Source organism: Scardinius erythrophthalmus (assembly GCF_964197995.2).
Source record: "Scardinius erythrophthalmus genome assembly, chromosome: 4".
NCBI classification, from domain to species: Eukaryota; Metazoa; Chordata; class Actinopteri; order Cypriniformes; family Leuciscidae; genus Scardinius; species Scardinius erythrophthalmus.
Window position 1 is genome coordinate 44,134,391 of NC_138224.1, and position 15,328 is coordinate 44,149,718.

The 15,328-nt window shown below is 34.8% G+C and overlaps 1 protein-coding gene across 3 annotated transcripts; it reads right to left on the reverse strand.

Annotated features, from left to right (window-relative positions):
• Positions 1-3,015: 3,015 nt before the first annotated feature.
• LOC308689469 (uncharacterized protein) lies at positions 3,016-13,792 on the reverse strand. Of its 3 annotated transcripts, XR_014030008.1 has the most exons (6): positions 13,689-13,788; positions 13,085-13,220; positions 12,710-12,794; positions 11,573-11,640; positions 8,880-9,007; positions 5,558-6,170 (listed from the first exon to the last, which is right to left on the reverse strand). XR_014030008.1 is itself a non-coding variant. In XM_081363183.1 (5 exons), the coding sequence occupies exons 2-5, from the start codon at positions 4,760-4,762 to the stop codon at positions 3,610-3,612; spliced, it is 309 nt and encodes a 102-aa protein (XP_081219309.1). In that variant the 5' UTR covers positions 4,763-4,906; positions 13,760-13,792; the 3' UTR covers positions 3,016-3,609. The 3 variants fall into 3 exon arrangements, 2 of the variants coding, with proteins under 2 accessions (XP_081219309.1, XP_081219308.1); XM_081363183.1 differs by lacking the exons at positions 5,558-6,170; positions 8,880-9,007; positions 11,573-11,640; positions 12,710-12,794; positions 13,085-13,220 and adding exons at positions 3,016-3,722; positions 4,004-4,104; positions 4,537-4,601; positions 4,733-4,906 and having other exon boundaries at positions 13,760-13,792; XM_081363182.1 differs by lacking the exons at positions 5,558-6,170; positions 8,880-9,007; positions 11,573-11,640; positions 12,710-12,794; positions 13,085-13,220 and adding exons at positions 3,016-3,722; positions 4,004-4,104; positions 4,537-4,601; positions 4,733-4,906 and having other exon boundaries at positions 13,689-13,785.
• Positions 13,793-15,328: the final 1,536 nt, after the last annotated feature.

The window sequence follows — 15,328 nt, forward strand, 5'->3', positions numbered from 1 at the left end:
TATTATAAATAATTAATCTTTAAAGAACTATTGAGCTCTAAAGTCCCAAAATGTCATTCCGGGTAACTGTCCCGTCTTAAAATCTGAATACAAAAATACGACAAAAATGTAAAAAATATAAATAAAAGTATTTAAAATCTACTTGGGCATAATTGTATTGATGTTTCCAACGATACCTACAAATATGATAATACTAAGCTTATTTCAATTTTTATGACAGAAAGACTTTTGTCTCCAAATTGTGATTTCTCTAATGTCAGTCCTGGATAACAGACATCAATGACCATTTTACACCATAATGCATTTTGGTATGTCATGTGACATAATATTGTACCAAAAAGAAGACCCTGAAGGAGCACCAGAACATGTGCAAAGGTCAATAAGTGTCTCTTAAAATGTTGATATTTTGACCTTTTCGGTCAGTGGTGCACTTTGTAGCAATATCATGTGTCCTTTTGGATAACACTAATAAAACATTTATAATGTTTTTATATTAACAAAACGATCTATTTGATCTAAAAGATTACCTTAAGCGATGATAGCTAAGTTGTAGTTTTCCATAGTTGGTTAAGTTAGTGCCTGATTATAAAGAAAAATATTTGTTTTGTCATTCCTGGATAACAACATATCATTCTTGGATAACAAAAAACCTCTGTTAGCCAGGACATGTCATCCGTTATCCAGAATGACATATGCATAACAATCTAGTTTTTAATTAACATTTGTAAACTTTTAGGCATAGTTATTATAGTTATATTATTAACATAACATTATTTACATAATTGTATGTTTTTTTGCCATATTTTTTGCTGTCATTCATCTTGATTTCATATGATTCAATGAGTCACATGGGTCATTATCATTGAATTGAATTTTGTAATGTTAATGGTCAAATCATGAATAATGTAATCAAATTTATTAATATATCAACATTTTATTAAAGCTTTAGTATAGCTTCTGTTGTTTTAAGGTCAATTCTGTCCTTCCAGATGTCTCTGTCTAATAAAGAGAGGCAGAGACGGTTCAGAGCCAGGATAAACGCAGATGCAAAAGCTAGGGCTGAGTAACTTGGAAAAAAGAGAGCAAGGTATTATAGTGATGACTCAGTGGAGTGATAATGTATTAGTAACAAGCAAACTTGAAATATTAATCGAAATAGGTTCACACTCCTATAAACATTCCTTTAATCTAATACGCGTAATACGCATGTGCACGCCATCAGCGTTCTCACAGGTTCGCGTTTTTAAAGTTTGCGCAGAGAGAACTAAAGGGTTTTCTGTTAGAACGGTGTCATGTTAGCGGCCCCTAAGTTAATAACTAATGATCTTTGCGACGGAAGTGAATCAATCAAAACTAACTTTAACTGGACAATAACTTTATTCTAGAGCTGATGTAAAGCCAAAACAATCTCTGTTACTTTAATCTCCTATTATCACTGTAAAGCTGCTTTGGAACAATCTAAATTGTTAAAAGCGCTATATAAATTAAGGTGACTTGACTCATTTGCAATAAGCCTAAGGGCCCTATCTTGCACCCAGCGCAATTGACTTTGTACACCGACGCATTTATCATTCCTACTTTGCACCCGACGGACAGCGGACTTTTCCCTCCACAGACGCACGTCGGTAAATTAGGGAATGAACTTGCGCTCCCGGGGGCGGTTCAGCAGAAAGAGGAGGCGTGTTCCGGCGCAAACGTTCCCTGGTGCTATTTTGCAGTTTCAGAAAACAATTCCGCCACTGACTTTAAACTAGGTTTTTCCTGGTCAGTGGCGGAATTGTTTTCAGATGCTATTTTAAGGGCGTATGCTTGGCCATAATGTAGCGTGTGCTCAACGCACATACACTTTACTTCTCTCATCTACACACAGACGCAGCAGTTCACATTTTTGCAAACCATACATAATTACAAGGAAAAATATTCCACACGAGGGAAATCATTGTTGTGTCCATGAAGATGTGAAAAAATAGGCATATTTCTAGCTTACACATTTACTAAAATTATTATACGCCTGTTTAACCGAAGCTAATTTGGGTGTGTTTCTCCATCCCCAATGTCACTTCTCTGTGTTTTACGGCCCTGATGAGAACGTCGGTCTCCTCGCTGTGAACCGCTCCTGGCAAATCCGCCATGGAACAAGCGCGCCTGCTCTTAAAGGGAACGTGAGATGACGCTCTGATTGGTTTATTTCACGTTACGCCCAAACCACACCTATGAGTAATGAAGCGACTTCAGACCAACACATTTTAGATTTGCGTCGAGCGCAAGAGTCATTTATCCCGCCGGTATAATAGCAACAGCGCCCGAGACCCGCCCTCAAAGTTACTTGCGTTTTGCGTTTGATACTTGCGTTTCAGATCGTTAAAATAGGGTCCTAAATGTTTTAGCTGTATAATGTGTTGGACTATACCCTTGGCCATTGTTTATTAAGCATTATAATTTTACAGATTTACTAAAATTTTTACAGATTTTTAAATCATAAAAAACTTGTCAGTGTCTCTTACTTTGTTTCAAGTTTGAGTGTTAAAAATGATACTGAGGATGGTTTTTATGGTAATAATATTGCAGAATGTCCTTCCGGCTAACAGTTTGTCATTCTGGCTAACAATGACACGGGCATTTTTTATTTACCTTATTGGAAAACATTTTTAAACATTTTTCAGGTTTTTTTTTTATTTGGTTCTGAATTTTGAGTTATCAGCAGCCAAAAATGAGCCCATGTCTATATGAAATCCCAAATTGATTATATTAATTGTGATTAAAATGTAGTTTTCCGAGCACTAATTGTTTGTTGAGCTCCAAATATGGAGATCAGTACATTTGTATATGCCAACAATGGTATAAATATAGTTAATTTAAAAATTCATTACGTTACCCAGGAATGACATTTTCATGGGGAAAAAGATCTGATTCACCCAAAAAATGATTAATTAAATTTTTTAAATGTGTAAATATCATTGCATTACATACACAACCCTCCAATAAGTATAGAAAGTCTTACAATTTTAATTTTTTACCAATTTTATTTTTCTTCACATTTTAAATCCTTATCCGTCATTCACCCGTGTACATTAAAATATAAAATAAACATACCATATTGTCTAACATCGTGAAATGCATTATGTCTCGAGGTTTACACATTTGCTGAACTTGACTAAGGTTCCAAAAAGGTCCAAAAGCGGTCCAGTCCGACCTGGACGTCTATAAACTGTTTTTCCCACGTGTACTTTACAACCAATAACACATTATTTGTGAGCTTAAATATTTTACTTTACCACAAGATACCATGAACTTAACATTTTTTAATAATATCTTCCAGTTATTAAACATTCAAACAAGACTCTACAAGTATTGCAATTTAGTTAACTAAATCTGCGGTAATTGTGTTTTCAGTATTTTTAAATTAATGTGTAGTTTTTAATCAAACAACATAACAAAAACACAGGATATAAGTATAAACACACCATTCTTTTCAAAAAAAAAAATCTATTTTATTTTAGTGCTCCACAACATAATTGCATATTTTGTGTGTGTATATTTATTTATAAAGTATAACAATAAACAGGTTAAACACTGATTCAGTAACTTTGCCATTGGGTTTACCACCATTTACTTCTTATAACCCCCACCCCCAGCTCTTCCTGGAGCATGTTTCAAGTGTTCCGCCATTGCTACGTCAATTTCCAAGTCAGTAGCATTTGGGCTCCACCTCTTCACAGCATCTGAGGGAAGAGAATATGAATGTAAAAAGCAAGAAGTTAAACAAGCACTTATTTAGAAAGTGTTTTTGTTTATCAAACTAATTGTACAATGCAGTCGAACAAGACTTCAAAATTTAAAATGAAGATTTAATTCATGACACAGGATGTTGATTTCATACATGTCCACATATGAGTACACTGGGACTAAAAACATGTTTATTATGCGTTTGGACATTTCTGATAAAAATAGGTCTTTTAAATAAATAAGACACAAGGAACATACAATGTGTGTCACACATTACCTTGTATTATATTATATAAAGGTGTAGCCTTGAATGCCTTCTTTTCCAGCTGGTCACCACCCCTCATGTTGAATTTTGCCATTAAGGCATTTGACATGATTCTGAGAAATAAACAATTCAGGATTTACTTCATAATATTAAAATGCATTGCAAATTAGCAGTACTGTGCAGCTTGACAGTTGCATGCAGTGTATGCAGTGTTAAAACATACACTTTCACAACCACTAGTCTATCATGTAATAAGTGCTCTGCCTCTGTCCCTACCCAAAGTTTTTGTGACACGTAATAACTCATTCATTTCTTACACTAACATTATGGTTTTTATATCTTGTTTAAAGTCCTACGAACAGCCTGATTTAGCACAGACATTAAAACTTATTTGACACAAAAACTGGCAATTATATAAGTAGATATAATGCGTGACAGAATTATAGTATTATCAAAGGTTGAGGTCATTATAGCTACTGTTATTATTGTCATTTTTTCTGAAATGACACAGCTAAACACACAAACAATGCTAGGTAAATACATACCTGTTCATGACTTTGTTTACACAGTCTCTGACTGACATTCCGCCAACTCTGGACAGTTGCTGAACCTAAAAGTGACACCACAATCAAAAGAAATGTAATATGATATTTAAATAACACTTATCTGTGTGTGCACGTACATATGCATTTATGTATATCTGGAAATATACCCAAAATCCTCATCACATTTTAAACTTACACAGATCCACTTCTTTTGGTCATCTTTCATGCACTCTTCAAAGGATTTCAGGTCACTTTCAGACTCTAGTCTCGTAAACGATGATGACGACTTTCCAGGGTCAAGAATGGCAGTCAACTCTTGCCCTTCGACGTCTCCACTTTCTTTGATAGTCAGAGGACATGTTTAGCAAATCTAAAATGACAAAATACTTTTAAAGCACTTATTGAAGTCAGCCATGTTCGAATTAATTTACAGATTTCAGTGAATTATTCATCAGCTCCTCCTACAGTTTTAACATTGCAGTGCCTTTCATTTAATTTATTTTCAGAAAAAAACTGTCAGAATGCTACATCTGAGTAGCACTTTTTATTTTAATCTTTAAACATGTTTAATTAACCAATGTGCTCTTATGTGCTGCATGTCTTTGATATCAAAGTAAATATCCATTTTACTACTGTTTTTTCCTTTTATGCAATTTTTTGTCTTTACTGAATCAATTTACCACCAAGAGGTTTGCTTAAGCAAAGTAATCCCACATTTTTCTCAAGAAGTTTCCCTAATAATAAAGAAATATATATACACTCTAAAAAATGCTGGGTTAAAAACAACCCAATTTGGGTTATTTGGCAACCCAGCGCTGGGTAAATATTGGACAGAACACATGCTGGGTTATTTTGACCCAGCAGGTTGGGTTTTTATACATTAACCCATCTGCTGGGTTGTTTTTAATCAGTGCTGGGTCAAACAACCCCCATGCTACAGGTTATTAATTTTAGATAATAATAATAAAAAAAAAAAATATATATATATATATATATATTAATAACAATAACACTACTGTTTATTGATTCAATTAAAGTGTTTATTCCAGGAAATGAATATAATCATAAATACATTCATGTTAAAAAAAACAGTTAGACATCTGCAACATAAACGGAGGCCCAAAAAAATCATTTGTGCTAAAATGTTGGTATGTTAAAAGATTATAAAATGGTAAGATTCTCAAAATTCAAAACTCTACACTTATAAACTGTAAAATAGCCTATAGCTAAAGATTCTCTTCACAAAGAGTACAATAAAAAACACATAAGTACATACATTGCAATTCACTTAAATAAGCAATCATTTAGTCCTGTGCAGCTAAAATGGGAGGCACATAAAAACTCTGTGTATAAACAGTAAGTACATACATTGCAATTCATTTTAAATAAGCAATCATTTAGTCCTGTGTAGCAAAATAAAAACATGAAACTCTATACCTATAAACTGTAAAATAGCCTAACTAAAAATTATCTTCACAAAAAGATAAAAAAAACAAAAAACAAAACTGAGTCAACTGTTCCAGAGTTTCCCCATTCACCAAAAAAAACTGTCCAGCCATTCCAAGCTTCAAGACAAAGGGGAAGGGTTTTTCTTCTCTCTGCCTTTCCAGGTAAAGCACCATGTTGGTTCCAGACTAAATGAGGGAAAGACAATATCAGACACAGATAATTATTTAAAAGTGTGTCTTAGGTTTTCATAAGAGCAGTCTTAAATTAGTTAAATACCATCTTAAATTAACTTAAAGAATTAGTTCACCCCAAAATATAAATTTCCTAATCATTTACTCACCCCAATGCCATCCAAGATATCCATGTCTTTCTTTCTTCAGTGGAAAAGAAATTAAGTTTTTTGAGGAAAACATTTCAGTATTTTTCTACACAGAATGGACTTAAATGGCAACCAACTATCCCAATGTTCAAAGAAGGTTCAAATGTCAGTCTCAATGCAGCTTCAGAGTCTCTACACGATCCCAGTTGAGAAATAAGGGTCTTATCTAGCAAAACGATCGGTCATTTAAAAAAAAAAAACACACATTTATATACGATTAAACCACAAATGGCTGATGGTTTCGCTAGATAATACCCTTATTTCTCGACTGGGATCGTGTAGAGGGGCGATTCCACAGTTTAGGGCCAACTGCAAGGACAACAGCCTGCAAAAATCAATCTTCATGGAGAAAGCCATTGTCCTCAGGTTAACATCCTGAGAAAACCTGGGGTACAGCTGTGTGAAAGGCAGGATAAATCTGGCAATGGTAAACTAGTAAACTTTGATCAAAGTTGAGTTGATGTCAAATTTAACGTATGTAACATGGACGGAAAACAATGTAAGTTCAAGCAGAAAGTGTACTTAATCTAATTCAGTTTAATAAAATTCTGGTTGAATCCCAGTTCATGTTTTACTTTGTTCCTAATTTGGTATAGTTATGAGTCATGCGTTGTGTATGGTTCACAAAACTGGTAATAGGACTTCCATGCAGGCAGGGTAGCCATCTAATATTTTCTGTTCTATAAACTTAAAGGTGCATTTTTGAGTCTGGTATGTTCATAAACTGAAAGCCAGCAAAATACTAACAAATACCACAGGTATATTTTTCAAATTTATTTGGCAAATGTAGAAGACAAAGGAACTCCTACAAGTGTGCTAAGTTATAACGTGTGTAACGTGGACGGAAAAAAATAAACAATCCTGCAAGATTGCCTCTGTAACGCAAAATAATACCATTTCATGAAAACTGGCAAAGAATAGAACAAGTTCATAACACATTAAAATAACCATACTATCAAATTTAAAGATCATACAGATTGTGTTAACGCACTATTAACGTGTTAACTTCGTCAGCCTAAGCTATATTCTTACGAACATTGGACAGAAAAAAAAAATCATCAAAAAAAAACAAAAAAAAAAACAGAAAAATGTCATTGACGATGTTGACTTTCATGAACAGCTTATTGAGTCAAAAATACGCAGAAAACAACGTTGGAAGTTGGACAGACTGAAAATTTCCGTCTAATTTACGAACAAGATGTGCAGAATCTGTCAAAATGTATAAAACCACCATTCATGCATGCTTTTTCACGATGAACGACGCTTTCGGTCCGAAACCACTCGCAATCATCCGACTTGCACACTCTTTTATCCTTTCTCACCACAATGATCCTATTTAATGTTTACTTAACCAAAGTTTACCACGTTCGTAACATTTTAACGTTCGTAACCTTTTGGACAGAATCCACAAACTTACCCACATTCGTCGAAATCCGTGAAATCCTGTTAACTCTTCCTCCCGCGCAGAGCGACAGGGACCTAGACAATCTTATTTCTGACATGAGAACCGTTGAGACATTAGGAGATGGAAATTCAGCGTCAGAATAAAATGTTCGAGCGTTATGATTTTTGGACAGAAAATCTCTGCCCCTGTTTTATCCCGATTTATTAACAATTTATCATGTAGCAACGCATATGATAATTTAACCCACACAAGATGGTTTTATCGTTATGCTACTGATAGAATTACATGGAAAAATGATATCTCCGCTTCCTTTAGAATCATAGTTTAACGTGCGTAACTGCTTGGACAGAAAGTGTAACGAACGTTAGTAAATGTTTCTATTGCATCGTGGTGGATTAAGGGAATTCTACTTTCAGTGTTAGTAGTAGTATTTTGTAGAAGACACACCAAAATAAATGTTATGCGCCAAAATTCAGGATTTTATTAAAGGAAATGAAAGAAATGACTTAGGAAAAAACAGATGCACTGAATGTCCTACCCTGACATCCGCAATTTCTGGGGACGGAAATAAAATAAAGTCTCATTACACGATAATGCCAAGGCTTAGTGTGATAAAAGTAACTTTATTATTTCTTACATCTATCTTTAACAAAATAGTGAACTAAAAATAAAAAAATTACAACAACTGGGTATTATTCAATCTATATTGTTCATTACACCCCTTGTGGACAGAAACTGTGGAATCGCCCAGAGACTCTGAAGCTGCATTGAGACGGACATTTGAACCTTCTTTGAACGTTGGAATTGTTGGTTGTCATTAAAGTCCATTCTGTGTAGAATAATCCTCAAATGTTTTCCTCAAAAAAATTAATTTCTCTTCCACTGAAGAAAGAAAGACATGGATATCCTGGAAGACATTGGGGTGAGTAAATTATTAGGAAATTTTCATTTTGGGGTGAACTAATCCTAAAAACGAGTTGTGAGAAAATGAAATGCGTGCCAGATCTAAGCAGCAATAACCATAAACGATTAAAACGATTTATCGTGCAGCCCTACAAACAGGTGTAAAGAAATGAGCCTGCTCTTTTTGTACCCTGTTGTTTTACTTACCGGTTGTACATCAATGAATGAGGTTCTTGTCTCTTGAATAGTTGGCCGAAAGGTTTTGTGGCCAATCTTGTACACAGGCGGGGGAAGAATCACAGGCAGGATTGTAAGTGCTAGCATGCCTTTGGAATCTAAGAATAGAAAAATGGCAAATTAGAACTTGTTACTCTGGTAATCTGAAAACATTTAGTGTTATTAAAGGTATAGTTCACCTTAAAATGCAAATTTACTCACCCTCATGTCATATTTACTCGCCTCATTTACTCACCCTCACGTTGTTCCAAACCTGCACAAGTTTCTTTCTTCTGCTGAACACAAAAAGATTTTTTTAAGAATGTCAGTAACAAGATAGTTGACGGTAGCCACTGACTTCCATAATAGAAAAAAAGTACTATAAAAGTCAATGGCTACTGTTAACTGTTTTGTTACCAACATTTTTTAAAATATCTTCTTTTGTGTTCAGGAGAAGAAAGTCATTCAGGTTTGTAATAACATGAGGGTGAGTAAATGACGACAAAACTTTCCTTTTCAGGTGAACTATCCCTTAAAGCAGTGCTTCTCAAACCCATCCTGGGGACCCCATACCACTGCACATTTTGCATCTCTCCCTCATCTAACACACCTGATTCAGCTCATTAGTACAGACTGCAAAATTTAAATTGGGTGTGTCTGATGAGGGAGACATCCAAAATTATGGGGGGTCCCAGGACATTTGAGAACCACTGCCTTAAACCAAGAAAGGGGCAAACAAGCAAGGCTATCTATGAAATTACACTGACAACGACTAGGCACAGAAGTGGTAGGGTAAGTGTACCCATTAAGCCCATGTACCCTTTAAGCCCACTTTCAACTCTGAAGTCAAATTAAAAAAAGAGAAAATAATATTTTATGCTGCTTATTATTTTAACCAATCCAGTGATTTGTTACTTCCTTGGCATTTTTAATTGCATACCAATTACATTTGGCAATGTTGAGTTAGCCCCACCCATGTGCATGCTGTCTCAGGGGACCTCACACAAAGTCACCCCAAAACTTTGGTGTTTCGGGACCCTTAAGAAATCAACACATTTCTGCAATTTTCAGCCACTTCTTTGGTAACTACATTGATATTATATCAAATAAGAGATAAATGTATTGTTTTTTGTGTATGAACAAATAGTACTTTATCATTTTATATCATTTTCCTTTAAATGGAAAGATGAGTTTTATTAGCTTGCGTTCAAAGCTAATCTCTAAGTCAAACCATTAGCCTTACAGAAAGATAGACTGCCAAAGAATTAAGCATGTGAACTGCAAAAAATGAATGTTTTGTGATTCATTTTACATTCATTTACAAATAAATACATCATAAATTGTTTTGTAGATAAGATTATTTTTATAAATTAACTTTTTTTTAAGATGGGCTTAAATGGTACAGTGCCACAAAACGCATGCAAACTACAGTCAACACAAGCTAACCTTGAATGAAAAAACTTAACATTTCTCAATGTGGGCACAATGAAAATTACAATGATACTTAGTCCACAGTATATTTAAGCTCCATGCATGTATTTGTAAACATATCTTACATTTTTAAAGGAAAAAAATGTATTTTTTCACCATTACTTACTGTGGAACCATTTAAGCCCACCTGATGTATTTCAATGGGGAATCCCTCTAAGTGCAAACTTTGATACATTTTCTGAAAGTGTTTAATGATAACATGTCTTTGTGTGCTTTTACCTTACTAACATTTTACCCTTACCTTACTTACACACAAATTACACATTCATTCAAATGAGATAGAGCCTGTTTTGTCCTAAAGTCCTTTATGTATAACTGGGCATAATTCGGGAGTCAAGCTGAGCTAAGGCTTGTGATTCCGGACATGGAGAGCTCCCAGAGGGACCCTACATTCCCCACAGTCCTGAGCCCCTGGGACTGTTAGGGGGGCCCACTAGGAGGCCCAGAGTACGGAGCCCTAACTCAGCTTGGCTCCCGAGATACACCCGGTCAAACTTCCAGCTTGACTCCAGCTACAACTCCAGTCAAGCCAACTTAAGGCTCCAGACCACCGGCCACTAACACCAACCCATCCCACCCAGGGCTCTAATCAAACATTAGCAAAATTATTTTTTTTTAATACTTCCCTGTCACTGAATAAATATATTGATGTTTTACTTCTTTAAAATCATTTATTTTTTTATATTTTGTGAATCAATGATGATGTGGGCTTATTTGGAACACATGCGGGCTTAAATGGTGCCAAAGTACCAATTAAGCCCATGCCAGACTTCTGACTTTATTCTTAAATTATCTTAATTTTATATTCTAAAATGTACATCAACTAATTAATATAATTTAAAATGAGAGATTAATCTTGCATTTTAACAAATTATTTTTCTTATAAACTATGTCAATATCTATGAAAAAAACCTAGACTTAGATTTTGGTGGGCTTAATGGGTACACTTACCCTACCCTATGCCAGCCCTACAATATAACTGATTTAAATTCACCCTACATGGTTTGACATGAAGTCTTGTCATGTGCTTGTACTTTGGACAAGTAAATTGGCCATTCATGTTTTTGAGCTTATTGTGAATGGTGTAGCAAACTTTTTTAAGGGTTAGGGTTGGCACTGGATGCAACTGTGAAAAAAAGATGACCTAAAAGGAAAGAGAATTTGAAATGCAAAATTGTTCATCACATATTTACCAGCAATTTTTCAATGAGGCACTCAAGATTCCAGTTGAGGAGTTTTTGTTGAACAAAAATGTCCATTACTGTAAAAGAAAATAAGGAAACATCTGATTAGTAATATCTTTACAAAGTTAGCATGTCTTATACAATGCTTTTAAAATAAATTTTTATGCTGGCTCCAGTTAATAATAAAAAAAAAAAAAAATCATTTTAATGAATCATTACTTAATTAAAAATTAAAATAAATAAATAAATAGACAAAATAATTTTTAACAGCTTAATTAACTATTGTTAATTCACAAGACTGTAAACAGAAGAAATGTTAATTTTGTGGATAATTAAAAAAATATTTTATAAATTCACCTGTAGATATTTCATAGAATATTTTTTATTCATTCCAATGTATTAGTCTATCGGTATAACAATCGCCTGAGGACATTGCGCCCATTGACTTATTTGATTGCAGTTTCAAGATAAGTAAAAATAATGAATAAATGTTTTTAATGTTTATTCTTCCTGGCAGTTTTTTTTTTTTTTTTTTTTATTCATTCATGATTCAATGATCATCATAGTTATTTTAATGATTGTGAACCAAATTGCATGACAAACCAAAATAATAAATTGTATTAGGCTATTTAATACATAAGCTTGGTTCCTCCTAAGGTTTTTTTTCCTCTCCATTCTGTCACCTGATGGAGTGTGGGTTCCTTGCAACTGTTGTCTCTGGCTTGCTTAGTTAGGGGCACTTAATTTTCAACAATATTATTGATTTAATTGCACTGACAATATCAGATGAGAACTGAACTGAACTGAACTGAATGACTCTTTTGTTTAGAGCCGGTTTAAGACCAAATTGTACTTCAGTAACTACTTCGATTATCTTTACATAGTTTCTGAACGTAACTGAAGCAACACTGAACTGACTTCAAATGAACAATGACAGTTTTTGATAAGAATTATCACTACTCAGTAACTTTACTGAGCTGGACGATGACATCACTGTTTTCTGCAGAAATGCTTAGCCAAATTGAACTAAGGCGCACGCACCCAAACACAGAGATCATACTGCAGCATAATAATATATTTTATGTAAAGCTACCTTTCGAAAATGACTTACAAAAACAGTTAAATAATAGGTAACGTTAGACTTACAGCTTCTTTAGCATATCCAGCCACTAGCCAGTGACGTTACACTGCATCCATCCAACACCGCCGAATCAAGTAACCCGCAACATTTCTGGAGATAAAACAGACACCAACAACTGTACCTAGACATTGTGACCGTGTTATAAGTGGAATATTGATGACAGACTGTGTAAAAATAATGAATGTTATGTGTAACGTTAATGTAACTTTAGCATAACGGTCGCTAGTTCGACAGACGCAAAATCTAGACTAACGTTAGAGCATTTGGTCCGTCGTCAATAATTCATAGTTCATTTCAACATAACTTCTTGTTGACTTTCTGACTTATTCGACTAACGTTACTTAACGTTAGGATAGTTTTAATAAAACAGGGTTGCTCACCTTTACGATCGCTCCTGCTTGAACCTCTCGTCCTCCTGTTGACGTAGTGATTTGAACAGTGTGGACAAAAGCGCGCGACTGGCGAGAAGGCGCTGGGTCAACATTTCCAAAACAAACCCAAATTGGTCATTGTCAGCTGATCACGGAGAAAATAACCCAGCAACATAGTCAAAATGCTCAACCCAGCATTTGGGTTTAAAAAATAACCCAGCATTTTTTAGAGTGTATATATAAATATATAAATATATATATATATATATATATATATATATATACACGTGTGTTTGTGTGTGTGTGTGTACTATACTGAATATATCATTATTTATGTATCTCATAACACAAACACACTTTAACATTCTGTGAAAATATTCGAAAGGTGGTTGCTTCAATTTTTAAGTTCCATAAACGTTTTATTTTGCCACAGATGAGTTTGTTTTTAGGGTTAAAAAAGGCCCTAGCATTATACATTACCTTTTAGCATACTAGCTAACTTCAGCCAAATTTAATTTAACTTGAGTGTGCTTATACTTGCTTTTGGATTTTTGTTCCGAGTAAAACAAGTAAAACTAAAATACATTAATAAAATACCTCAAAATGTACTTACCCACCAGTAAATTTTTAATGATTCGTAAACGCAAAAAAACTCTCCTCGTGTTGTAGATAGAAATACGTTACCGCCAGAGAATGTCTGCTCACTCCTCTTCTTCTGGTGTTTTTGGCGGTTTTGCCAAACCAGCATAAAAAGATGCATTACCGCCACCTACTGATCTGGAATGTTGAGTATACAAACTGTCATATCGCAAGATTATCTGCTATAGGGATATCATATCGCGATATTTGTTACAACATCTTGGCAGCAGTTTTTGCATCCAGCTCAGACTTTAAATTGTGACTTTATGAATAACTTATGGATATAGCCTAAATATATTTAATAATTATATAAACAAAATAATGAAATCATATTGCAATGTATGGGAAACTGGTGGAATAATGAGTAAATGCAGTGATTTCACAATTACTTAACTACAGGGGCACTTTGTGAATAGAATTTGACATAAAAAAAGATGTAAAACAAACTGAGGGTTTTTTTTAATAAAGATTTCCGTGCTGGTTTGTTTGGGTCTTACTAAACGTTTAAAGGACGTCAGTGGACGACTATTAACAACCTCTTAAAAAAAATAATTGGGCACTTAAATAAATTACTGTAGTATAGAGGTCTGCATTCCCGCGGCTGTCCCGCGGGATCCGCGGGACCCGACCAGATATTTTGCGCCGCGGGATTAAATTTCCGACTAAAAAACGGTAGCGGTCGGTAACTCTGGTGTAATTTGAACGGGAGCGGTCGGTCATTCAATACCCGACGCCGACGTTCTTTCAGAACAGCATATCTTCGCTTTACCTAATCTTAATCTTATCGACCACTTATCTGCCCTGTAGGCTACTCAGGACCGTTATGCACGCGCTGCACGCACGGACCAGTAACGGTTCTTTCTGTCATGCATTGATTGTATTTGCTTAACAGCAAAATGTTACGAATTTTGATAATACGAATAAAAATAATAGCCTAAACTTTTTTTTTTTCGCTGCGATATTTTTTCCCCTACTGTCTGCAGCAAAATGTTACATTTTGTATATTAACAAGGCGAATAAAATAATAATAAAAAAATGTTTGTGCAGACTACATTTTTATTTTCTCTGTGAAAATGTACATGTGAAATTCTGGGAGATCTATATTAAAGCGGGATGGTCGGGTCGGGAAGAAAATTATTCTAAGCGGACAGCGGGTGAACAAATAGTGTATATATAGCGGGAACGGGTGGGTGCGGGATATAACCCCAGCGGGAGCGGGACTTAAAAAACAGTCCCGCGCAGACCTCTACTGTAGTATGTGAATGTGTAAGCACAATGGCTTTTGCATATTTCATAAGGATTTTAAAGAGGTTGACGATGGACTATAAATGCACGTGTAGAAGACGTCACCTGCTGGACGTCCTTTCACAACTGAATCACAACAGGGTATATTTTGAACTACACGCAGCTAAAAGTCAAAGAAACAACTTTACATGCAACCACAGAGAATTGTAGACATGTACAAACGTATTTGAATGCATTTTTAAGAAATATTTTTTGTTACAATTTTTTGCATATTGTCGTCCTACCGCGACTATTTTTGGCCAGGGACAGGACGTCGCCGTCGGACCAATGTTTGCTGGGTATATATGTAGTTATTTCTGTCTTAAAATG

Excerpts from the sequence above, each read along its gene's own strand:
- LOC308689469 (XM_081363183.1), bottom strand. The coding sequence starts at position 4,762 with ATGAAAGATGACCAAAAGAAGTGGATCTGT. Across the intron at positions 4,105-4,536 it reads GTAAACAAAGTCATGAACAG|AATCATGTCAAATGCCTTAA; the intron begins GTATGTATTTAC and ends TTTATTTCTCAG. Across the intron at positions 3,723-4,003 it reads TTTATATAATATAATACAAG|ATGCTGTGAAGAGGTGGAGC; the intron begins GTAATGTGTGAC and ends CTCTTCCCTCAG.